This window comes from Bicyclus anynana, chromosome 6 (genome assembly GCF_947172395.1).
Source record: "Bicyclus anynana chromosome 6, ilBicAnyn1.1, whole genome shotgun sequence".
NCBI classification, from domain to species: Eukaryota; Metazoa; Arthropoda; class Insecta; order Lepidoptera; family Nymphalidae; genus Bicyclus; species Bicyclus anynana.
Genome location: NC_069088.1, coordinates 17774504 through 17802117, shown reverse-complemented (window position 1 = coordinate 17802117; position 27614 = coordinate 17774504). Strand labels below are relative to the sequence as shown.

Sequence of the window (27614 nt, the reverse complement as noted above, 5' to 3'; positions counted from 1 at the left end):
AAATTTAATATCAAACAGCATTCAACTGCCAAGTTCTACAGTTTAAAATCAAGTACATATGGTTTAAAATAAAGTATATTCTAACATCAAGTATAGTTTAACATCAAGTATGGTACAACATCTCGAATGGGAAAACATCAAGTATGCATTACAACACTCGTAACATCAAGTATTGTGTAATATCTAGTCTATCTATACTAATATTATAAAGAGGTAAAGTTTGTAAGTTTGTAAGTTTGTAACAATTTTTTGAAATGGGGTAATCTTCGGAACTACTGGACCGATTTTAAAAATTCTTTCACCAGTAGAATGCTACGTTATCGGGGAGTGCTATAGGCTATATTTTATATTTCTATCATATATAACTACTGAGATATCGCGGGTTTTCTCTTACAGGTCAGACCGAAAAACTTACTTATTCGCATGCGCTGCCTCAACCATTGCGCATAACTGAAATAAATGTATGGAGGCTTTTTGAACCTTTAAAAGTTCTACAAAAAAGTCCGCGACACCATATATCTATCTTTTATATTTTAGCAGATATAGTACCTTTAGTACTTTAATAAATTATTTAAATTTTAAACTAAGGTTTACGTCATTATTTACACAACTAAACTTAAATCCTTATCAAAATAAATGATTTAATAATCACAAGGATATTATAGAGATAAGATTTGCCCTTTATAGTATGTTAATTAGTTATATAGTTTCGGAGATAATACAAAAATTCTGAAAGTCGCAGAAATGCCGCTATATGACGCCCCGCGGTTTCAATTACGTGGTTCCCGTTCCCATATGAATATGAGGACCAAACATAGCCTATGACACTCGCAAATAATGTAGCTTTCTATTGGTAAAAGAATTTTCCAAATCGGTCCAGTAGATCCAGAGATTACCCCCGACAACCACACAAACTTTACCTCTTTATAGTATTAGCATAGAAGTCGCTTGGGAAATTATAGTCTTTTGGTCATTGCACCACGCACAAAAGGCTGGACCAATTTTGCTGAGGGTAGGGATAGGATAGAGGTAGGAAAGGGGTAGGATAGAGGTAGGGTAGGGGTAATTTAGGGAAAGTGTAGGGTGGGGTAGGGTAGGGTACGGATAAGGTAGGGGTAGTGTAGGGTAGGGGCAAGGTAGAGGTAGGGGAAGGATATGGAACGTATAGGGTAGGGGAGGAGTAGGATAGGGGTAGGGTAGGGGTAGGGTAGGGTTAGGGTAGGGATAAGGTAGGGGTAGGGAAGGGTTAGGGTTAGCGGTAGGGTCGGAGTAAGGTAGGGGTAGGGTAGGGGTAGATTAGGGGTAGGGTAGGATAGGGTATGGATAGGTTACGGGTAGGGTTAGGGTAGGGTAAGGTGGGGGGAAGGAAGGGTAAGCATTAGCGGTAGGGTAGGAGTAAGGTAGGGGTAGGGTAGGGTAGGGTAGGGTAGGGTAGGGTAGGGTAGGGTAGGGTTGGGTAGGTTTACGAGCAGGGTAAGGTAGAGGTAGAGAAGTTTACATCAATTTTTACGCGGACGAAGTCGCGGGCGTCCGCTAGTATAGTATAAAATCAAGTATTGTGTATGTAGAAAGTATATTGAACACAGTTACAGGATTGAAAGTAAAAGAAATCAATAACAAATACGAGTATATATTATATCATGAGAGTTAGTGTAGTGTGTTAGGTGGCAGAGACTCTGAATGAATTTAATACCATGCTCAACAAACTCAGAAGTTTCTTCGCAGTGCCTGAAGAGGAAAGTCTTCGAACAGTGCGTGTTGCCAGTGATGACCTATGGACACCTTACCATTTACAAAAGTACGCTTAAGACCTAGTAATTGTACAGTTTCCTCACTTACTAACTAGACCTTGGTCTAGCAATGCTCTAATAATATAAGAATCGTTCTTAGAACTAGCTTTAACAGCAGCAGTACACATTATAAATTGCTGTAGGTGTACGGTAATTATAGTTTGATACCACGCTTGAACAATTTTGATATTTGTATTATTTTATTTTATCATAAAGGTGCATTTTTAAACCAAAAGGCATCCTCAAGAATTGGAAATGACCTTCAGAAACCGTAAAAGCTGTCTTGGCTTTATCAGCTTCATTCAGCAAGATTTGATGAAACCCAGATGCTAAGTCTAGAGTAGAAAAGTATTTACTGTTACCGAGTTGGTCTAGGATTGCTGTGATTTGAGGTATGGGATAAGTGCCGCCTATCGTGACATCATTTAGTTTGTAGTCTATTACAACTCGCCACTTTCGTGTATTATCGGCATCTAGTTTTTTGGGACTACTCATATTGGTGACGACCATGGGGAGTTTGATGGTTCTATGATGTCTTTATGGATCTCTGGGAAACGATAGGTATTTGTATGGATTGGTGTTCCTGACATTGTCTTTATCTCATGTTTCAGAGCGTCAGTGTGTGTTAGATTTTCACCTGGAAGATGAAATAGTTTCAAAAGAGCTTCCTCTTTTTCGTTGTTTAAGTGAGAAATACGCAAGTGTTCGAGCACCTTTTTGCTTCGGGTAAAAGAGTCACGTGAGGTGTTAACGTGGTTTATAGGAATATGAGGATATTTATTGAGTTCAGATGGGTCGATAGGAATCAGCGTTAAGTTAAGGTCTGATTTTAAAATTACAGGTTCTTTCGAAGTATTTATTACTGATATGTTTATCCTATTATTTATTTTCACACGGATTACACTATTTGCTATTAAGAGACTTTCCGAAATTTTCTGATCTAGTATTATTCCTTCTCTTACTTCAGGGTTACGAACTGAGCATTCGATTATAAATTATGACCTTGGAGGGATGAGATATGATGGTTCATGAAAATGTAATTTTAGAAACCATTTGCCGATGTGAAGAGAGTTATCAGAGTAGTCAATGTTTCTATAAAATAACACATTACATACAACTTTGAGAAGCGCAATGACCAAGAGTTACTCACATGAATGCAGACAAAACGAGAATTATCATTTATTAGTACACGGTGTGCGGGTCGTTTCACGGAGGTCACTGTTTGTTGCTAACCGGCGGTATACCGGTCGGCTGCACCTGAGAGGGCCGGCTACTGCACGAGCAGTGCGCAGCAAAGGGCATTTGGAAAGGCACAGGATCTCGCAGGAATTTCACTCACAAACACATGTACGCAATTTGTTTCACAGGTTTTCACTTACAGGATTTTTTTCTCTACAACACGATATACGGATACGAAGACGATACCGGGGACATTACAAGAAATTATTTTACGCTGCCACCAAATGTTAAGTCTTTTTTTTTAAAGAAATAATACACGAATTAATTTAAAGCCACCGTCTGGTATGGAAACAGGAATGAGACTTATTCTGTTCAGGGCGATAGGCTAGTTCGGTGATGAAAAGCTTAATTGGTGAAAGGTGAGCAGGAAGGGGTGCAAAGAATACTTATGACAGGAATCATGAATAAAAATTTGGTTATTAGAAAAATTCATTTAGGTTAAGAGAACGTTGTTGTCGGCAGTGCGTGCGGTCGCTGGAGGAGTGGGTGGAGGGGGTGCGCAGCGACGGCGCGGCGGGCGCGGTGGACGGCACCGTGCACCAACTGGCGGCCGCCGCGCTCGCCTACTGCCACGCGCTCTCCGCGCACATGCAGAACATCGGTACGTGTGCGCATAACTATATCAGTAGGTGTACGTACACCACACTAAAACTTACGCGCCACAACTCGTGCAGAAGAGTTATGTTATAGCACCGAACAGGAAATATCACTTATTTATTGCGATGGGATGAAAGAAAACGATATTTCCGGTTCAGCTGCTATGCCTGTTTCTCTTCACGAGGTATGTCGTAGCGCGTTTTCAATATTGAAGTAGGTGTTACTTTGCGGAAGTCCAATAAGCTTTATTAATATCTTAAAACTAACACATAATCTTAAATGACACGAGTAAAAAAATATTTTAGTTTGCTATTATCCGCAAAAAATAGACCAATCTCGGCAATTGGGAGACCCAGATGCAAAGAACATAACTTAACGTAGAGGAAACATCTTAATATACATAGAATACCTACTCTAGTGTCGAAATAAAATAGATATGCGTTGATTTTTTTTCTGTGTGATCATCTGGGTTATTGCTTTGATTCTGTTCGCGGATAGTATCAAAAATTTCCAGTCACCATATTATGTAGTCAGCTCGCTGTTAAGACCATTCCATGTGTCGGCGCAGGCCCCGCGCTGGCCACGGAGGCGTCGTATGCGCGCGCTGCGTCGCAGCTGACGGGCGGGCAGGACCGGAACGCTCTCATGCTGGCTCTGTACATGCGTGAGTATATGTCATTACAACGAACACGAAATGATGGATATTTATGCTTTTTTTGTAGTTTTTTTCTCTTCTATTTGAATTTATTTTGAGATATAAGCAAAAAACCAAACCCCTTATTTATTTTTAGTTAAATGTATATAGCTTGCAATTTTTGCGAGCGGCCCTATAATTTTTTCCAAAACTATCTACATGCGATTTCGAATTAAATGACACCTCAAGCACAGTTTTAGGAGGAGAAAAATAATGATCTAAAATGCACTCGTTAATTAGAGTAATATACTCATAAATCAGTACGCTTAGGACGCACGCTAACAGATATTTCGTGACGATCTATATTTTCGAGCAATACCAATGACGAAAAAAAAATATCAAGATGTATTTGACTGGACCCATTAAAAAAATATTTCTATAATTTTTAATGTAACAACTTTTTGATGTTTTTGTAATACTTATCTATTTACTTGCATCTAAAGCTAACAGATGTATTAAATAATTAACTTTGAATATTCTCAACATTGCAGGCAAAGTGTTGGCGCAGTTAAACCTTTCGTTGAGGACCAAAAGCGAGCAGTATCCAGACGCGCTGAAAGCGATTTTCCTGCTCAACAATACTCTGTACTTGCTTCAGGTATGTTTAATTAATCAATCAATATATTTATTTGCAGATACAAGGTAGTAGCTTGTTGGTGCTTTAAACGGCTACCTATTTATTAGGATTTATTTGTTTTTCTTTAAGGATTGTTTTATCATACTGAAGTATGATAAAACAATCCTTGAACAACTGTTCTCAGGGCATGCAAGTAACATCCTACAAAGTGCAATTGTGTGTCCATAAGCAGTAATAGCAAATCCATATACTGATTATTTCATACTATCATAACATACACACTCTATGAATGTTTAGACTGAGAAACATGTTCGACTACAGATTATTATTTCCTAGGTTCAAGTTTTGGCCAGCTAGCATCCATCATTAAAAAAATATTGTTCGTATTGCGACACATTTCAGCAACACATGAATAATTAAAATGTTAAAATAAACGTAAATTCTAATAATAAATACATTTTCGTTGTGTATATTTCGCCCTTTTTTTAGTGCATATTTTAGCTAAATGCAATCTCTAGTGATCATTTAGTTTTACACTTTTATTCGATACAACAACTAATACCCCCAGTATACAAGCTATGCTTGTTGTGCGTAGGGTCTGCAGCGCAGCGGTCTGCTCGACGTGCTGATGTTGGCGGAGCCGGAGTGCGAGGCGAGCTACCGGGACATGATCCAGGACTATAAAAACGCTTATGTGCAAAGGTAACTTGTACTTTAAGAAAGCTGCTACTCACCCCAACTAACCAATGGACTGGGAGCTCTTAACCCACAACACATAAACCAGATATAAGTCCTGAAAACGACTTTTACGATCCGATTAATTTCTTGTCCCTCAGCCCGTGTTCCTAACCTTAAATTAAAATGCCGTAACAACAGATAACTCTTCCTTGCAACAAATTTTATGATGACCTTTTTTGTTCAAATGCCTTGATTTTGATTGATTAGGAAAACATGTGAAAAAAAAGTGCGGCCAAGCCAAGCCAGGGAATAATTTCGAACATTGTCAGTGGATACCGTTTATTAAGATCTCTTTGATTGGAGACTTCTATATTGTGTTTGCTTTATTTTCAGCTGGAACAAGTTGCTATCTCATTTACAGCTGGACGAGCCGCTGCCAGCGAAGCTGCGTGACAAGGATCGTCAGATGTTGAAGGATAAGTTTTCGGTAAGTTTTCAAATGAAATCACTTAATAAAAAAAATAAATACGCTGTGAAAGTACGCAAAATAAACAAGCCTAGCTGTATCAACTTCAGTAAACTGTCTTATTTTTGCAAATGCAGCTGAAAAACGAATATCTCCTGTAAAACGAATAACCTATAGCCCTTTGAAAAGCATTGTTACAGCCGACTTTGATAAAGAGAGGATATGTAAATTGGAAGGCAATTACCAACTAGGATAAGGTGGACCATTTGGTTGATATATTTAATAAAATAATTTCAAGTATGTTTGATAAGTATGCTCTACAAAAAAAATTCATTTTCAAAAGCCAATATAGTCCATTAAGAACTAGTAACGTACGACTTATTATGAAACTACGTGATGAGGCACATGCAGAATAAAAAGCTCTTAAGACTCGTAGATAGCAAAAAAAATACAATTTAAAAGCTCTATCCTATTTCATTATGGTTAGCGAAAAAAAAAGCATACTACGACTTTCATATTAATGCTCATGTATGTAATTCATCTTACCTCTGTGAAAATATCAAGATGTTCTTAAAATTGTGTAAAACATGTTTCTGGAACACTTGCGGTCTTCCTGATTAATTTGATGACCCAGATAAAATTAATGATCATTTCTTAAACATCCCTGGAGATAATACGATTGATCCGGCCTTTTTAGGTGATTTTGAGACATAAAAGTTTTCAACCACTAGTAGCTTTCAGATCGAGAGCGTATATGAAATGTAGCTAAAATTATTCTAGAGATTAAATCTAATGCATTGGGCGTCGACTAAGTTAACATGGCTATGATCATACTTACACTACCCGCTACTCTTAAATTTATCACAGCTATAGTTAAGAGTAATACATTACCAAGTCATAAAGTATTGCGAAACAAACAACATTTTACCACTCTTTCAATCTGGTTTTAGAAAAAAATATTCTGCTTTATCAAATGTCATTGATAATATACTTACCTACTTATCAAGATGCCAGTAAGCGAAGTATGCTAGCTTTACAGGACTTTTCTCGCGCGTTTGATTCAATTATTATAACTCTTTTGCTTGATAAACTTTCACATTACGGTTTCTCGTTTACCACAGTCTTATGGTTTGCTAGTTACCTTCAAAACGCAAGAAGGTAGCGAATTACTGTCGACAGTAGTTGAACCGAGGAGACTGAGTAAAAGTAAGTAAAAGTAAACAGAGGAGTACTCCAAGGGTCTCTACTGGGACCTTTATTATTTATTTTATATTCGGCTGATATAATTGCTTAACTGTTTAGAAAATTGTCAATATCGCTTATACGCAGATGACCTACAAATATATGTTCCTGTGGATCGAAAAGACGTCAATTCCGATGTTGGCAAATTAAACGTAATCTTTGCTAATGTTTCATAATGGTGCAAATATAACGCGTTCATTCATAACCCCTTTTAAATCGAAATTCATGGTCTTAGGGCCAAAAAGATATACCTACTAGATCAACAACCTACACCAATGTGTAAGCCTAGGCTGTTGATTTAAATCGAACATGATCGAGGGAGTATATATCGAACATGTCAATGATACTGGGAAACTAGGATTACGTATCGATGAGAACTTGCGCTTTGAGAACCACTTAATTGATTTTGCCCTGAATTGAAATCTTATTTTTTAGTTCGTTATTTGTCGACTATTGGTGCGGTGGGACCAGACCTGCCGTTGTTTTGTTGTTTGGCCTTGACGTGCTCGTTCTGCGGTCGGACGCGTTTGGCTAGAGACAACACCGATTCCTACCTTGACACCTTGGGCTGATACATCGGTGACCCACACATCGTCTTTGTTCAGAGTTTCAACCGCGAGTGGGAGGAGACGACGCGCGCGCAGCGCAGCTACAGCGTGCCCGACGCGGAGCTGCGCGAGGCGCTCAAGCGCGACAACAAGCAGGCCATCCTGCCGCCCTACAGCAGCCTGCACGAGCGCGCGCTCGCCACGCCCTTCGCCAAGCACCCCGAAAAATACGTCAAGTACACGCCGCTGCAGGTACGTCGTCGTTACATCGTCACATCAACCCATTGACTATTTAGACTATGGACCTGTTTCGCACCCAAAATCACCAACAAAAGAGTCTGTCGTTTTTTGAGGGGGACGAAGTTAACTCACAAATCGAAAATATTTAACACCATTAAATATATTGTGTCCATACACTTAACACAACTATTTTGACTCGCAATACACACACGCGTAATTCTAACAAACACATCGCTTAGACTATCTACGGAATATATACATAGAATATTCGATTATTGATCGATTTTTTGCTGTTCCGTCAAATGAATCGATTGTTTTTAGAAATTATTTTTAACTTACAAAAACGTTACTCCATTTTTTACAAAACTACAACTTTTTGGCCGTTTTTTATGCCATTCAGCTACACAAACCGGCATTATAGGGAACTCATTACACGACGAAAACGATTACAACAATCAAACATCGATTCCATAGCTACAGTTTTTATAAACGCGTTAGATCATTGATTTTTGATATTCCACAGGGGTAACAGTTAGCGAAACAGGTCCTCTTATCGTCGAAGCATCAACCGTTACCCTCGAATGTCTCGTAAACAAAACGGCTGTAAGATCTGTCGTGCTGTATGGATCAGAATGTTGAGCGGTAAAAGGGACGGATAGTATATTGAGATGGATGTGTGGTGCGACAAGAATGGATAAAAAGGAATGTGTCTATAAGAGGAAGTCCTAAAGTGACGTCAGTGACTGAAAAAATGAGGAATAAAAGGTTAGCTTAGTATGGACATGCGGAGGGATGAAAGTCATATTACCAGAAGATTGTTGAAATGTTAAGTGAAAGGACAAGAGAGGAAGGCCAAAGAAGAGATAGTTAAGAGTGCGTAAAAGAGGACATTTATGCAAAGGGAGTGTGTGATGATGAGTTGATTAGTAATAGGCGCGAATGGAGGAGATTGTTTTCACCATTTAGCCCGCATTCGTACGAGAGTTTTTTTAACGGATGTTAAGAAAGCATTCAAATACAACAATTAATGTATATTTCCCAAGTATATGTTTACACGACAGAGTTTTTAAAACACGAAGCTTTTTTTCGAGCAGTGTTGCATTTTCAATTTTGGGCGTTGGTAATAGACCTTCATTTAACTTCATACTATATTCGAACGCTTTTTAACGTTAAACAATCTCTCGTGCGAATGAGGGCTTAGCAGTGGAAATTATTCGCGTCTTAAATTGTAACAGACATTAAAAATTAAGGGCTTTCCTACAAACTTTCTATTGCACCCCTGGTTCTATTTATATTATCATGACAAAGTCAAATTGATATCTTTACAAAATTAGCGAAAATCGGTTCAGCTGTTAAAAGGTAATAGACAAATATATTTAAATGTTTTTAGCTGTTAAAAGGTAACAGACAAATATATTTATGTTTTTTTTTAGATTGCTGCTCAGTTGGACGGGTACTTCGACGAGGCTGCGTAAAACAACACAGTCAGTGTTGACATACATTTAACTTTATTACTGTCTAAATATAGTGAAAAATATATTTATTGTAATATTATTTAACTCAATTATTTAGTTAAGTATACTACTATAATAAGGTGCTTAAATATGTTATGAACAAATAAAAGACAATTTTGTTATTTTTGATGAGTATTTATTGTCATGAAACACCAGTCATTCAAAGACTTGCACTTTATTATTCTTCTTCTTTCTCTTTGGCCACTGAAACAAAAACTAAAGGTAATAGACAAGATGAACTAAGCTTCTACACAACATTGAAACATCGATAACATTCGCTGATGCAAAAATAATATTTTCAAAACAAAACCATAACATTCGCTAATGCACAAATAATATTTAAAAATAAAAAACATTATCCCCATAGACAAGGCGCTGGGAGGTATTGAGTGTGCATAATTTGAGGACCGCATTCTGTTTAGATTTAAACACAGCAAAACATGCAGATTACGATTTTGCAAGTTGCCAGGTTTGTTGGACCATTCTTGTGTTATATAACTATCCCCTTTGGTCTCGAGTGTATGGACTGAACAATTGCTTTGTATCAGTTTTATTGCTTTTTTATTTAAAAATATCCAATTATTTATCATGACATTATCACACTAATAGCTAGTCTATTAAAAAACACAAGAAAGTTAGAAACCAGCATGTTTTTAATGTATCACTCCGAAACTACTAGATGATTTCTAATAAAACTTGGCACGATTGCGATTCTCGAGTTATGCACACTTAATACCTTACAGCGACTGGTCTGCCACACACGTATTATAATTTTGTCAATAAAGTAGGGTAAGGTAAGTATTACTGCCCTATTCGTTAATACTTATTTGTTGTCTGCGATAAGTTTCGTAATCTGGGTAAACTATCATCAGAACTGATAGAAATATGGAAACTGTCACATCGAATGACCGCATTCGCCGGTGACATTGTTTAATGACTATATTCAAAACTATTCGGTTTGGAGTATTGTATTGGTATGAATGTCCATATTCATTACATCTCCCATCTTGAATGAAACTTCGATTCTAGTTTATCACCTGTGCATTAATATTCTTGCAGTACAACTAACGTCAATACGATTAGGCCTTCTTATTGGACAAATTATTGCGTGTGCGGGGGACATAAGATAAAAAGCTGGTTAAAAATTTTAATTCGAAATGCAACAATCGTGCTTTTTTTTAAAGAATATTTACCATATTTTTAAATATGACTAATACCCGTCCAACTAGTCGAGAAAGACTGTATTAGGAGTGGGTACGACAATAGACCAACGGGGCGGGGATCGAACCACCTGCCCTCGGTGATGAGTCCGACCACCATTACCGTTGAGCTATTGAGGCTATGATGTATAGTGCTGTCTCATTCTTAACATTTTTTGCCACTATTGACGGAACAAAAACGCCCATGAATAAATTAAATTGGTGTATTTGGTTTAGATTCAGTAACCACGGATTTTGTAAGTTTTCCCTATATATGAGTGCGATGCGCCTATCCGCGTTCCTGCTTTAGATTGCATAGTTTTTGATTTGATGCTATATCTAATCTTATAATAGTGGCAATTAAATGCAAAATTATATTAGTTTACTTAGGGTTTAGTTTACAAGTACATTTGAAATGTCAAGTTCGTGAAGACTTTTAAGAAAACTATGTTGTACAGTGATGAGTAGTTGTCACGTTGAATCTCATCTGATGTAAAGTGGTGATGCAATCTACGGTGGTAACATAATCAGAGCAGAGCAGATACAAGGCAGAAGGGGCATGGGAAAAACAAAACACTTAAGAGGCTGAAAAACCTGCGCCAGTATTTTTAAAAGCACCATTCAGGGGCTCCAGTATCCAAGATTTAACAAAATGATCGCCCACCCTCGAGTGGTGGCACTTTAAGAAGTAGACAAGTTCTTTCTGTAAGGTATGTACCGAAATGCTTGGTTACACGTCTCTTCTGGTATGGTGATAACTAACCACGTCCAACAACATCATTAGACCAGAGTCAATTAAAAATATAAAATCCTTAAATAACCTGTTGGGAGTTGAACCCAGAACCTGTTATAAATCAAGACTAATCTTTACGCAGAAATACCTCAAGGTTTGAGTATAAGAGTTCTTAAATTGAAAGAAATTTATACAAGGGATCCGTCAAGATCTTCGCAGACTTGTCTTGATGCTATAGAATTTATTATAGACGATCTTGCCATAGAAGTAATCTACAGTTTTTTTGAAGAAAGAAAATAAATTAATTAAAATTTGCTGAAAATTTGTTTTTAAATGCGTAATTTGACCGTTTGATAATATGTTCATTGAATTTCCAACATCATCCTTAAGGGGAGTTCCCTCGAGATAGTAAAAATTAACAAATCGCGGACGAAGTCGCGGGCATCAGTCGAATATAATTTTAATTTATTAGCAAATACAGTTTGTGTAACATATTGACAATAATTGTGACATGTATTATTATATTGAATTCATATTGTAAATACGACTTATTCAGAATATGCAATATGCATCCAATATTTTATTCAAGGAATAGCTATAATCTCTCTACATCATAGTATTAGAGATATTTTAATGTCATCCATAAGCGGGATTCGAACCCTCTCGAAATAAACATAGACAAAAATTGTGACATGTATTATTTTGGATTCATATTGTAAACATGACTTATTCAGACTATGTATCCAATATTGTATTCAAAGAATAGATATAATCTCTACATCATAGGATAAGAGATAAATATTATTGAGGTCTGTTAAGCGGGATTCGAACCCTCTCTTCCGGTGATTTTCATATTTTTTATAAAACAAACATAATATCCATACAACAATTGTCATTGAGATGTTATTACCTCTAAATCTCATTAATAAACGATTATTATTTAACATCTATGGTCATTGGCAGACTTCAGGGCATTAGCCGCCACTCTCCTATAAGAGGATGATTTGGTATGTGGTTGTGCACCAAAGTGGTTCGGCGGGTTTATATATTTAACTTTAACCACTGGACGAACGAGTCACCAGTCAAAATATGATTTTTTTATATTTATAAATATTTAGATTATGAATTAACAACAACTTTGTGTAAAAGCTAAAAAATATTGCAAAAGACCAGAAGAATTTTCTACACATGACCGTCAAACTTCAGTTGGAAGAAGGCACCTAATGTTGATGATGAGATTATAAACATTTTTATTCAAATTATGTAAATCTTTAGATCACATTTTTGTCGGCAGTAAAGGTAATAACATCTCAATGCAAACAAGAACAATTATCAAAAAGAAGTCTAAAATTCAGTAGGAGAGCGGTTACGCACTGCACCAGAGAAAATACGGATATAAAAGGGATCGAATTTTGATATTGATCCAGGCTGTACCAAATCCAAGCTATTCAGAAGATATATTTGCCTGCTGTCAGGGTGCACGGATGTGACCGATTTGATGGAAGTTTGGATCTAGAATGTACGCAAATACAAATACTTCTATGACTGCTTTGGAACGTATTATCACGGATACGTATCTTTTCCCATTCCCCTTCAACTAGTCGACAAAGACTGTGCTAAGAGTGGGTACGACAATAGACCAACGGGGCGGGAACCGAACCACCACCCCTGGGTGATGAGTCCGACCGCTCTCACCGTTGAGCTATTAAGGCTATATATCCGATGCAATGCATGTAACCAGAGTTAGAGTGAACAATAAATATGTACCTACTAACACAATTAGTGTTAATAACATATAAAAATAATGTAAATAGTAGCAAAAATTCCAACATGTTTCTGAACTGTTTTTTTAGACTTCTTTCAGATTTTTCCGTTTTATGCAAACCGCCAATCGGTTCAGTTATGTTTTGAACATCATGACAAATAATATTTATAAAATAAATACTTAATTTTATTAAGACTCCAACTTTAGTTACTTCATAGTCGATAATCAATGATGACAGTAATATTAATAAAACGAAACAACTACGGTGTTCATTAAGTAGTCAGAATGACTAAGATGCAGTTTTTTTTTAGGAGTACACTTCGCATAACTTTTCTCTAAACTCCTTTTCGAAAAAAGTCTTCGTTACCTTGAAAAATCGTGTACAGCAGCGATCACTGCGTCATTGTCGTCAAATTTCTGATCTTTGAGGTGCTTTACCCGCGGAAACAAATAAAACTTACTAGAAGCGAGGTCCGGTGAATACGGTGGGTGCTCCATCAATCATTAATAGCCAAAAGCCAGCATCATTAATGGCAGCTTTAGGCCTTATTTTGGTGAAACAAAACAATTTTTGCTAATTTTCCACGCCGTTTCTTGGTTATTTCACACAGTTTTTTCATTTGTTCTGCATATAAAGGCTCTGTAATAGTGTTAGGCAAACAAATGACTACATTCAGAAAATAAATAAAAGATAATCGAAAACTTTTTGCTTTATTATTAATTACAGATACCTGAATGCCTGCCAGTATTTTTATTTATTCTTACCAAGAAGTGTAGATATATCACTTTCACTACTCAATGAACACCTCGTAAGTTCGGAGAAGGGCCGAAAATCAAAACCAAACACTTCCTACCAAATAACCTACTGTTTGACTCACCGGGATTATTGTATTTTTACTGTTGTGTATAGACTAAATGTTTTTATAAAAATTGTTTGAGGTACGAAACAAAAAAGCTTTCACTAAGTTGGAGCCCTAATTGGTGTACTTTACGGTGTTTTGTAACTTCATAAAGACACAAGCACGCTTTCGATGCTTCCCAACCTTGCTTCGTGCGCCCGCGCCGCCACACTGTTTGTCCGCATCTTTCTAATAAACACAGCACGCACGATTCTCTCGTTAATTATATGTTCACACAAAACAAAACTTGGACTGCGATTCTCTGGGATTTCAGCATGAAAATTTAACAATGAAACAAGCGAATGGAACACCATAAAGTTATAATGTATGTTCTTGATTCACCGCTACTAGCACGACGAGCTAGAAAAGGTTCCTACGACATATAGAGGGTATAGTACCCATTAAGCTGAACTTCAGTTGTTAAAGCTTTAGTGACTGTTGACTGTCAGTTTTTTGGCAAATGCAACCGTATACGCGAAACACAACAATGATGCTGACATAAGCGTGCAAAATAATAGAAATAACAAGGTAATATTGATATTATTATTATTTTAGTTTAACATCATGTCATTGCGCTACAGAGAATCGAAGTCCAGGTTTCGCACTGAAATCTTACAAACAGACAAAATAATTCCAAAATTTGGACATACCCTGTTGCTGGTTGTACACTTCGATGGGACGCATTATTATTTGTATTTTTTTTGTGATCAAATTCTCTGTGAATCTGATCACAAAAAATGTGTTATAGATGTACAAACAGCCAGACAAATTTCTACTTTGCCAGTTTTGACAAAGATTCAAAATCAAACTTGATTCTTTTAACTTCTTTGGACTTTAGACACAGAATGTCTTGTTTTAATTACGTTTTTTTCGTAAGTTTCCCAAAACAAAATTAGTTCACTATAAACCAATAATAACTATAAAATATACCTTCTACTATTGAAAACGTGGAAAATATTATTTCTACATTATTTAAAATTTTGCGATACATAATTGTGTTCTGGGGAACTTATTCAAAATGTCGAATAAACAAACATACATACATATTATGTATATTATGGCTACCTCTCCATCAAATTATGCGATTAGCGAAAATAATTATTATCACCATCACCTCAAAACTATTGTGTACTTGTCGACGACCCGCGGTTTAACCCGCGTGATTCCCGTTCACGCGAGAATATGGGGATAGTATAGCCCATGACACCCACAATTATCATGGTTTTCTAGTATTAAAAGAATTTTCAAAATCGTTTCAGTAGATCCAGAGATTACCCCCTACAATACCACAAACTTTACCTCTTTAGAATGTTAGTATAAAGTTAGGTTTTCCAGTGTCAATTCAATGTTTAAAGTGTTTTTGATGGACAGGCAACCCCACCCCTCATTGCAAGTATAGCCTGAACAGAAAAATAAAAAGCCTGGCCATTTTGCGAAAAACTCTTCTGCTGGAATGTTTGTAATTCCTCAGGTTTTTTTTTTATTTTTCTGGTCAGGTTATTATGGCAAACATACAGACAATTTTCAAGGGAATCATAGGATTAGTAAACCATAAACCGCAAAATATCCAGTAATTCACATCACTTGATGCCATAAACGAAATCAATTTCCTGAAATAAATCTTCGTCTTGTTGTAATGAATTCAGGTAAAGTTGTTTTAGTGAACAAGTCAACAGTCGTTTGTATTAGAGTCAGTTCTTTGCCACAAAAGTAAGTAAGATAAGATGCTACAATTAAAATACAAAGTTGACAAACAAAGTCAGGCATTAAATACTTGAAAATGCCTTTTATGTCAGTCAAGTGCCACCAAAATCTAAGGTTGTGGAAAATGTGCCTTGCTTTTAAGATTATTTAATCATTTCAGTCAGTCGGACTTCCGAATTGTAATACTTGTGCTTTATCTTATAGCAAACAATGTCAACGTCAGTGTAAGTAAGGTTGCGGGAGTCAAGTTTTGAGGAATTGTCAATACCAACAAAATCACAGGTCATCCATCCAAAATTACGAAGTAATTTAATATTTCAACGATATGTCTCTAAAAAGTCACTCCATGGTCAGAGATGTCAATAATGGTGAGTAAAGTATTTGTTTTCTCAGAAATATCTTTTTAGAAGCCAGAAATGATAGTTTGATCGTCAAAGCACATTGCCAAGGTTCCAAAAGTTGTTAACGAGTATTACTAGTTGAGTTCTTTACCAATAATCTCACTTCTGTATTTCAAAAAGTTGTGATGCACTGCAATTGTCAGATAAATTCAAACATAGTTTGTTAATATAATGTTAACGTTGTTTTCACTGCTCAAAGATGCTGCAGCAATGCTGCAAAATATTTATTATCAAGCCCAGAAGACAGTTAAGAATAGTTTTTTAATCCATAACATTGAACAAAAATATCTTCAGTAGTCAATTAAGAAATCTATCGTATAGGATGTCATTTATTAAGAATTTTCAATTTTGTACTCATTTTTCAGTTTTTATTTTCATTAGAGATACAATTTCTACCCACGGTGATTAAATATTTGGGCAAATTATTTTAAATTTGGGCAATTCTTATTTTGTACATTTGGGCAATTTGTATTTTGAAGTCATCAAAACTGAACTAGAGGAAAACAGTGGACAGGAAACCATCTCCTATTCAACAAGGTAAAACTTGCCACTAATCAATACTGTAGATTTCCAGGAAGATGCAAATTGCGCTATCTTATACCCAAATGTCCAAAAATGTTTATCATTACTCAATTCCGCCCATCGTATTGCCTGTATCAAAGACTCTATGGGAGAGAATAAGTCAGTATTTAGCCGTGATATACATTAATGATAATGGTCAAGTGTTTAGTCGCTTAGCGCCTATTATCTTTTATGTTTATTATAAATATTGTATGTATGTGTGAACTGAAGGTGTAGGTGTGTGAGGTGTACCTGCAGCGCTCGCGGCGGAGTCTTCTGTCGGTGCGGCGGCTTGCGCGGCTCGCGCGGCAGCAGGTGTTGGTGCGGCGTGAAGGCCAGGGGGAGGATCTTCCTATATCTGCCACAGGATTTAAATCAAATCAAGGTCATTTATTTCAATTAAGCTTCCATGCAAGCACTTTTGGCGACGAAGATGGGCGAATGGCGCTTTTGAGAAGTCAAGTCTGTGAGTAATGTCTCTACCATAGCAGATAGCTTCTTGACGAGAAGAGAAGAATTTCTTCAAGAAAGCAATTTAAAGACAAAGTGTTATAATTTACATAATTATTATTTTTTTGTGCAGAACAAATCAGAGCAATTTTCTTCCTCTACTACTCTACGGTACCTATCATCAATAGATTTGTTTACTTTATTCTTTACCCCAGCAATATTCCAGTTCATACTCGAAAACAGTTTGACGTACAACATTGGAATTTGGCAGCGAGGTAGTTACTGCCAAATTCCAATGTCGTCTATTAACTAATAGACGTCCGCTAAGAGCGGATTTTGCGAGAAGGTCAGATTAAGGAGGTTGTTAATAATATTGAAAAACTGCGTATCTACGGCTTCCCAAACCCTTCCTATTCCTAAATACCCATTTCTGAGAGGTAACTCAAGTTCAGACATTTGCTGAATGGGTTGATGAGGATTAGGTCCCGAAGTGCACTAACTTGTGAAACGGCAGCAGCGCCGGCGTCAGCGTGGGCGGCGTCTTCAGACTCTTGGCCTCGTCCAGCTCCGCCAGCCGCGCGCAGTCGAAGTCCAGCGTGAGGGCGCCGCCCGCCTTCACCGCGTACAGCAACGCGTTGGCGCCGTGGCTCGGCTGGAGACATCGAACTTCGTTAAGGCTAAAGCACTACACATCGACAGACGCGTTCGCGGATATCGTCTTATACATCAGTATCCTAATTACATAAGAACTACAGCCTTTCTTGATGAGTACTGTACCAACAAAGAAATTGGAAATGAAGGTAGAAAACGCATGTTGATTTATACCCTCATATTAAATTTGTTTGTTGGTAAACAGTACTCATCAAGAAAGGCTGTAGTATAGTATCCCTACCAAATCCACAAACAAAATTGTCCATCATTTTGTGTCAAAACGAGCTTAGTTTAGGTATATATCTATACTAAACTCTGTTTATACGGGTTATTAATTACGTCTTAGTGATTTTGTGCAAAAATCTTTTGTGTTTTAATTATTGATAATGCATTGTGTTGTAATTATGCATCTTAAATTGTTTAGTGTGGGCAAGGAGAACATGTCGAGCAGGAGAGTGGTCACAAGTAGTGGGACCAGCTCGAGGTGTTTCCTCTACCGCAAAATGTTGGTACAATCACTGTCGCTGCTATACGTCCCGTCATAAATATATTACTTTCCTTTTTGCCCCATCGCAAGGAATGAGAACGACATTAGCGCAATTTTTTCGGACGAAAGAGAGCGAAAAGTTCATGTATGGGTGAAATTTGAAAAGCTACTTTCTATACTTGAAAATTCAGCAAATACTCAATGATAGGTACTTTTCTCATACTTATAATTACTGGTCCCGCACGTGGGCGGTGCACATACCTCATGGCGCAACACGTATTTGCCGGGCAGCAGCCCCTGCAACTGGCTGAGCGCGGTGTGCAACGTGTTGGCCACGTCACTCGTGACGTCACCGTGTACAGCCATCAGCTGATCTCTGCTCACGCTCTCGAATGTGGCCACCTCGCCTGAATCGCCGTCCACTCGCACTGAAATATATACATTTGACAATTTTATCATGCGTGAATGTTAGACTCGCTGAGCTATGTCAGTGACTTTGGTTCGTCTGCGGATCTCCTCGATGATACGACTTCTTATAAGGCTCATAGTTACCGACCAAATCTCAGATCCGGAAGATCTTTCAACACGCATTGTTTGTCGAAAAATCTAAGAATAGTGCGAATTGGACATTTTAGTAATAATAATCTATCAACTGCCGAGAGCCCTCGGATAGGTCGCTAAAAATTCTCATTTTGTAGAATCCCACCAGCCTAACTGAGGTTTGCGAAGAATAAAGGAGACATGCACAGACACGACCTTGAAAGGTTGAAAAGGTATAATTTGACTCACCATTCAGCAAGGAGGCGTTTTCCCTCAAGCTCAAGGAGAGCGCCAGACTGCGTATCTTGTCGCGCGACTGCGCACTGGCGCCCAGCTCCAGCTGGTACTCCGGGATGGGCTCCAGTACCACTTCGCCATGTTGATCCTACCACAATTAAGGCACGTTCAAGTTACTGTTTCGGTCCGAAATATATTTTATAGAGCCGTGATAGCCCAGTGGATATTACCTCTGCCTCCGGAGAGTGTGGTTTCGAATCCGGTCCGGGGCGTGCACCTCCAACTTTTTAGTTGTGTGCATTTTAAGAAAATTAAATATTACGTGTCTACCAGAGATTTTATTCACTTCTCTGCGCACAACGACTCAATGTAAACGTATGTTTGGACCATAGAAGTAGTAGTTGTCAAGGAATTTACTCTTTTTTACTAATAATTTATAGTTAAAAATCTTATGCACCAAACCATAGTTATTCTTACTTGCTTTTTTTGTCATTCTTTACTTAGCCCTTGACTAGAATCTCACCAGATGGTAATGATGCAATCTAAGAATGCAAGCAGGATAACTTGGTCTCCCACCAGCCAGACCTGGACCAATTAAGAAACCCTCAATCGACCCAGGACCTTCGAATTGTAAATCCACTGTGCATACCACTGCCGTTAAAATCCCATCTCCCTACCTTATCCTTGCCACCATTAGCCTATTTTAATAGCTCTGCAGTAAAATAGGCTGATGCTGGCAAGGAACCCCTTTGAACAGGATCAGCTGCTGATGATGGATCAGCTCGAACAGTAAAGCTTGCACTCACCCGCACTTTGTGAGCACAATGCACTATCAGTTGATGCTCTTCGCCTGTGGTTGTACTCCTCAAGCGCCAGCGTCTGTACGACCGCGGCGGCGGTCTCTCGAATATTGTATCTGAAACCATCTCAATTATGTTACATATATTTTATTTATATCAATAACTTGGCGTGAACCTTACAGTTCGAACCGGTAAGCAGTGGCGTGCACTCCATAGATGCACTAACGCAACTAAATACCCTGAGGATTCAGTACAAACTTGTATTTGAGGAGAAATATTCCATTTTGTACAATTTTTATGTAAAAAACCTAAAGTACCCTAGTTAAAAACCTCGTGCACGCCACTGCCGGTAAGCTTTAATATTCCCACGGTACAGAGGTTTCTTACATATGTATGAACCACGGAGTGCCTAATGGCAGTTTTCATACTGTGACGGTCGCGTAACGTAAACGCGAAATTTTAAGGAACTATAAACAGCGCCATCTAGTGGCACTACTGCATAACTGTTTCAATTTCATATAAATTTGCGTTTACGTTTATGCGATCGTTACAGTATGAAAACATTGAAAACTCCCAATAGGCGCTCTGTAAGTTAAAAGTTGTGCTGTGTGTAGTTAACATTGACCTTACCCAAATAAACCATAAAAATCAATATTTTCAAACCTAGTCATCATCTCTTTGTATATTTCTGTACACGATATCGCATGTTAGCATTACTGTTGCAAGTGACCTTGCTCACCTTTACAAGTACAGTTGTAGAAGTCATTGTTGTCTTTGATTGGTTCAGTGTTATTGCTGCCCTGAGTTTTCTCATTTTCTTTGCTTGCAATAGGTTTGTTGGTTTCTTGTTTCTCACTGTTGCTCTTCTGACCCTTCTCACTCATGTCCTCGTCGGAAGCGAACCAGTCGGGCAGACCCTCTGGAATATTGATAGCTTAATAGCATCTTCACATATAACTAGCAGACCCGGACAAGCTTCGCTTTGACTTATATGCACTTCTTCACTATCCCTACACCACAAAATTTCATCCTCTTATACAAGGGGTTGGGGGTGGATTTTAAAAAAATTATGCACCATTTTTTTAGTCACAAATAGTCTGCATACCAGTTTTTAGCTTTCTACCTACCATACAAATATTTTTTACAAGTAGCCTATGTCACTCTCCATTATTTCAACTATCACCACTTAAAAGATCACGTCAATTCGTAGCTTCATTTTGCCGTGAAAGACGAACAGACACACACACTTTAACATTTATAATATTATAAATATGGATAATATGAAAACAACAACCTCATCCTCAGATAGACATAAACCATGTTCTTCCAATTACTACGATCCTTACATATTATCACCCTTGTTCGTCAGTTCATTAAATACCACTTGTCCCAAATGGTGAAGAAAAAACATCATGAGGCAACCAGCAAACCTGACAATTTTCTCAATTCATATATGGATTAGCATACTTCAGTGTGTGAAGTATGCTAATCCATATATGGTCAGCGTGGTGGACCAATGCCTAACCCCTCTCATTCTGAAAGGTCAAGAACTTTGGTTCTTGACCTTTCAAAAGTGCTTGTAAACTAAGCCTAATTGAAATAAATGAATTTTGAATTTTTAAGGTTTCCCACACAGTCGAAGGCGGGTACTTTTATGTAAAAAAGCGAAAATTACCGTCTATACATAAGTTTTCCTCGTCGTCTGAATCCACAGCCATGTCGATGCTTTCAGGTACAGTGTTTGTGTTGTCCTCCACAGTTGTCTCTTCTGCTGTGTTGTCATCTTGATCTTTGTAATTTAATTTTGGCTTTTCTGATGGTCTGAAAGGATAGAAGTAATTAAGTCATTCATTCAGTTCTATTTAGATTCAAATCTTAGATTTTCTTGATGTTCTGAGGATGCTAAAATAACATTGTTTATAACTTAAAGTCTTTATAATGTTGAGCACCAGTCTCCTTTCAAAATGAGAGGGGTTAGGCGAATAGTCCACCACGCTGACCCAATGCGGATTGGCAGACTTCACACATGTAGAGAATTAGGAAAATCTTCAGATATACAGGTTTCTTCACAATGTTTTTCTTTACCATTTGAGACTTGTAATATATAATAATTTATTAAAACGCACATAACTAAAAACCTAGAGCTCTCCAAATCGAAGGCAGAGGTTATATCTACTAGGCTATCACGGGCAATAAATATAATAGTTTATATTTTAATGAACTACTTACGGCAAGAGACTGTGCTGCAGTAGATGTTTGAACGCCCGATACGTCCTTACAAGGACAGCTTCTTTGTAAACCGAGAACTCACTACCCAGTACCACCACGTTTGTCGTTTCGCCGTCTGTCAACCATAAATTAACAAATGAACCTAACTAAAATCATTCTTTTATGTGGTTAGTAAAAGTGGGTGTGAAGGAATACCAGTAAAATCTCCCTAAAACCTGTTTAAAGACCTTGGTCACACTAGAACTGCAGCTAATTTTATATTAGAACAGGTATCCTAAACTGCTGCAGTTGGATCTTACCAAATTAAGTTATGAAAACAACAAAAAAAATAAGGGATGTGTTAACATCATCATCATCAACAACCCATATAACCCATATTCAGCTCTCTGTTGAGCAAGAGTCTCCTCTCAGATCGTGCGGGGTTAACGCTTCGAAAACTAACTAACTTCGAAGGAATGACAGATCCAACCGACAACTTGACCACGTGAACTATCGATAGTGAATGTCATTCCCATACATTTTTTTATTTTTCGAAGGGTTAGAGTTTGTTGAAAGAGTATCGACGTGCCACATGGCTACAGGCCCTGGTTACAGAGTATATTTTTTAAATCATCAAATTTCATGTAATGTAGAAGTAATGGAATCCTGGAAAATATGTAAATTTTCCCACTTTATTTTATATCATTGAATTTCAAATAATCAAAAAGTAATGGAATCCTGATACCGATATTTGCGAAGTTTCCCCATATTAATTTTTACCTGGTACTTTCTTCCCAAAGTCGCAAACACCCACAAGGGGACATTATTGTATACTTTGAGAACCTATGTTCTGCAAGTACAGTAAGACAACTCACCAGGTCCAATCACATCAGATACATTTACACTAATGTCCCATGTTTGGTCAGTTTCTATGAGACATTTCAATGAATTTTCACTTGCTATGTAGTGTGCATTATTGTCTAATGCAAATTGTGCTAGCTCCCTTTGAACTTCAGTTAATGGCAGGATCGATACTGATTTTTCATCTATAAATTAATAATGAAATATTAAAAATCACAGAAAGTATTATTTAAAACAAAAATTATAAGTTGTGTTTGTATGCTGGCACTACAATCACACTAATTGTGTGTTAGCTAAAGTTAAAGGCTTAGTTTTATACTACGAGTATAGTACATTGTAGTGATTTTTACCTATGAGTAGTAATTTTTATTTTTTACCAAGTTATTTTTAGTTTGATTATTTTGAAGTATAATCCATAATGAAATATGTATTCAATCTGGTCAGGTTTTATTTTTTTTTTATTTTTTTATTATATTTATTTTGTATACTTACGTGGCAGTATAAACTTGCACGGATGCTTGGTGCATGGTTCAGGCGTGTTGCAAGGCCTTATAATGGAAAACTTGTGTGTCATTGGTCTACACTCTATTTGAGGGAGTAGACTTATGTTCACCTGAAAACAGTATAAATCTATACTAACAAAAGAGGAAATAATTGATTGTTTGTTAGTTTGCATTGAATACACTCCAAAACACTATCCCTGAGTGCTACAGGCTATATTTTATCCCCATATTCTTACAGGAAAGAGAATTAAGCGAGTGAAACCGTGTGGCGTCTGCTAGTTATAAGTTCTGACAACTTGGTTGGAGTTTGGTGTTTTTACTATAGGTAGGGAAATAAAAGCCAAATTTGACCTTGGGGGATATTGTCATGTTTAACAACTCCACAAGAAGATTTGAAGGGGAAAGGAACTATACTAAAGCAATACTCAATGTGCACTGCTTACTTCTTAGCATCAAAGAAATTAAAAATGAGGGTATTAATCAATATTAGTCATTTCACAATAATTAAACACACTAATTATAATAAACTTGTTCTTAAATTTAATGAAAAATAAATTTGATCAATAAGCTTGGAAAAATTAGATATCACACTAATATTATATTTATTATGGAGTTGTTCCACAAGAAGATTTGAAGGGGAAACACAAGTATATACAAGTATACCAAGTGTATTTATGGAATTGGTAGAAAACCATATCCAAATTGCACCAGCAGTAAAAATATTTAGAGTACTACATACATACATCCATAGTTTCTATTCCCGTAGGAATACAAGGATAAAATATAGCCCCAGTTAATCACTAATAATGTCTTATTGCTTTCCATTAGTGATAGGATTTTTTAAATCAATCCTTTCTTTGTCATAGCAAACAAATAAAAAATAAGAGAATTTAGATAATAAATATTTTATTTTGATAATACAGAATATTGAATTGAATGAATAGAAACATACTCTGCTATGAAAAATTCAGTTTATAGTCGAGCGATTGATCACTGATAGATGTATTTTATTATGTAGAGATTTTGACAACAAAAAAAAAATGATAATACATACACTTTTGATATCCTTGTCGAAAACCATTTCACAAGTGCTACTGCTGGCCTCCAGTGGTATCTGTGCGGCCATGTCAAAGGACTTTGGGTATGAGTTCATCTCATTGGCTCTCATCTTGAACCTCGATTCGTAAACATTCTCCACATGAGGCTTGGGGTGCAAGGCTCTCACACAATGGCTGTTTGTCCAGAGAGTTTTGGCCCATGCTATGAATTCTTTTTTTTCATCTTCATATTTTGATTTTAATTCCTGTGAATATCACATTTTTATATTTATAATTCACAGGCCATGCAGATTTTTAGCCTGATGACAAGTGACCATTGTCTATAAACAGAGTAGCACTTCTTAGGGTATGCAAAGAACTATACTTAAGCAATACTCAATGTGGACTGTTTAGCATCAAAGAAATTAAAAATGAGGGTATTAATCAATATTAGTTTTTTCACATCTAACAATGATTATAATAAACTTGTTATTAAATTGGAGTTAATATATTTTGAATAACATATATGAAAACAATACAAAATTTAAAATAAATAACCTATGAAATGACATGCGTTTTGGTGGCAGAACTAAGCAAGGTAGTATGTTCTGACTCAAAAACATCTAATGTGACTAAAATATATACTTCATTTGATATGAGGTATCCAAATGGCTGTGGTGGCGGAGCAGCCCGAGTCTAGCAAGATTTAGGTATTTTCGGTTGCACCACTATTGAGGTTGAAATTTGTAATGTAATGCGTTACAGAGCCTCACTATCTGGTTTAACTTTCTCTCACACATACATCAGCAGGTTTAAGTTATCACTTCTGTCAAGGATGCATCTTGGGATACTCAAATTTTTTTTACTTCTGTAGCATGATACCAAGTAAGTAAGAATCAAACCTCGAAAAGTCGATGATCACTATTTCTGGGTCTCGGCACAAACTCCTCAGGCAGTATATGAGGGTTCTCTGCACAAATAATTTTTAAGCAGACGTAGTGTTGGCGGCCATCTATTGCAGACAACTTTGGGTACGGTGGCGGGTGTTGTGGGAGGCACGGCACAAACAGTCTTTGGGCCTTCTGAAACTGGATCTGTGAATAATACATGTTTTTTTATTCAGACAGTTCACTATAAGGTATATAGAGTAAAGTCAAAGATTCTTGTTCAATGTATAAAATTTTTATTTATTTATACTTGATTTTTACACCACAGTAACAAAAAACTAAATAAGTATAATAGTAATATAAACTTATAAAGGAAGAAGAATACAATTAAGTCTTATCAACTATGCAAGATACTTTTACTATAACAGTGAATTATTTTAAGCGACCTTTGCGAGTAACCTCGCCAAGCTTTTGCACTATTTCTGCATAATGGATAGTATTTAACACAAAGGTAGCTTTATTGCTTTGTAGACATTTCTTTCAGGCAACCTTTAGGTACTTGCCTAACTAAGCTTTTTACCATTTGTGGGTGATATAAATACAACTAACTTCCTGTATTTCTTGCAAAGCAATTACAGAGTTGGGTGTAGCGGGGAGGCTAGTAGGAGTTAGCCTCCTCTACTGCCAGCCTCACCTGCTTGTGGTGCACCCTGTAGACGGACTGATGAGGCTTTGGCGACTAACTAATGGTGGTATAATTATTTGGAATTGGCTGGATTTGTTTTTTAAAATGACATAGGCCGGTGCCATACAGACACCAGTGCCGAAAAAATCAAGCCCTGTGAATGACCAACTTGCATGCAGTGTGTGGTCATACTACAGGTACAAACCTCATGGATATGGGCCTTATAAGACGGCTCAAAGTCACTCAACAGGCAATGGAGCAAGTTATACTTGGAGTTTATCTGGATAGTTAAATCAGAAATGAGGAGTTCCACAGATGAAGCAGTCACCGACATAGCTCATGAGCTATGAAGCTGAGTGGCAATAGGCAGGCCACATAGTTCAAAGAGGCGATGGATGTTGGGGTCCCAAGGTGCTGGAATGACGTCATCACACTGAAATACACAGTTTTGGTCCACCCTCTCCCACTAGGTGGACTGGTGACATCAAGCTGGTTGCAGAAAGCCACTGGATGCTGACAGCTCGAGACTCTCGTGTCTGGAAGTCTATGCAAGATGCCTGCGTCCAGCAGTGGGTGTCTATCAGCTGTTAATGATGATGGATGTATTACAGAGTAACACTTGGGAGGATATATTGTTCAATGCCCTACCCTGTAGCCTGTATTCTGTAAACTTGAGGCATGCCTATAATTATACTGGCAACCATATTAATCATACTGTAACAAGACAGTCTGTATTTATTTATTTTATTTAACAATACAGTCTGCTTGGTTGTACAAGTATGGCAGAAGTACTTCCAAGAAGTAGACAAGCTTTATCACAAAGAGTTCTACTACTACTAACAACTGTATGACAGTACAATTAAACTCACATTCTGTTTTTTACTAAATATCTCATCCCAATTAATTACTGCTCCCTCTTCCTCAGAGTCGCTGGATATAGCGGGGTTGTGAAATTTGTTGCGTAGAATTTTCTCTGTGACACTGTGACTTATGTCCTCTTCTTTCAGAAAATATATGTCTGGTTGAGACGTACACCTGGAAAAAGATTTTTATAAAACCGATTGCCGATTGATTTGATCGATATTAAGATCATAGGATGTCGACCTAGTTTTATTATTATAGCAATGCACATTGTTTGTTACTGTTAGCAATGTTATTTTGTTAACACTGATAAATAAAACTTAAAGATATGTGAGATCTTACCAATCAAATTGTCTAATGTGCTCCATTGTTGCTTTTTACTTTATTTGAATCTTTACTTCATTTCATTGACAACTTTTTTTTGTACTTAATACATAAACTTCATTAAGTACCTAAAAGGGAACCATGAATTTTATTTTATTATTTACAACAAAGGGCTAAAAGATATTATTCACTCACTAATTCACATTCACACGGTACGGTACCAAACCAATTATCAA

The 27614-nt window shown here is 37.1% G+C and overlaps 2 protein-coding genes across 4 annotated transcripts in view; one reads left to right on the top strand and one right to left on the bottom strand.

The window, feature by feature from the left end:
* The window catches only part of LOC112050232 (exocyst complex component 7), a 16320-nt gene extending 6611 nt beyond the window's left edge, over positions 1 to 9709 (top strand). For both annotated transcript variants that reach the window (XM_052882181.1, XM_024088450.2), the window contains 7 exons: positions 3492 to 3630; positions 4195 to 4290; positions 4812 to 4918; positions 5493 to 5599; positions 5969 to 6062; positions 7889 to 8083; positions 9505 to 9709. In XM_052882181.1, coding sequence (XP_052738141.1) covers positions 3492 to 3630; positions 4195 to 4290; positions 4812 to 4918; positions 5493 to 5599; positions 5969 to 6062; positions 7889 to 8083; positions 9505 to 9546 — 780 coding nt within the window. In that variant the 3' untranslated portion in view covers positions 9547 to 9709. The remainder of the gene's footprint in view (positions 1 to 3491; positions 3631 to 4194; positions 4291 to 4811; positions 4919 to 5492; positions 5600 to 5968; positions 6063 to 7888; positions 8084 to 9504) is intronic.
* Positions 9700 to 27614, bottom strand: LOC112050231 (uncharacterized). 2 transcript variants are annotated; one of them, XM_052882179.1, is made up of 17 exons: positions 27574 to 27598; positions 27397 to 27506; positions 27063 to 27228; positions 25524 to 25715; positions 24639 to 24887; positions 23574 to 23694; positions 23096 to 23266; positions 22242 to 22356; positions 21688 to 21833; positions 20752 to 20931; positions 20019 to 20128; positions 19225 to 19360; positions 18697 to 18863; positions 17798 to 17949; positions 17100 to 17205; positions 14326 to 14370; positions 9700 to 9789 (listed from the first exon to the last, which is right to left on the bottom strand). In XM_052882179.1, the coding sequence occupies exons 2-17, from the start codon at positions 27420 to 27422 to the stop codon at positions 9742 to 9744; spliced, it is 2130 nt and encodes a 709-aa protein (XP_052738139.1). In that variant the 5' UTR covers positions 27423 to 27506; positions 27574 to 27598; the 3' UTR covers positions 9700 to 9741. The 2 variants fall into 2 exon arrangements, with proteins under 2 accessions (XP_052738139.1, XP_023944217.2); XM_024088449.2 differs by lacking the exon at positions 14326 to 14370 and having other exon boundaries at positions 27397 to 27614.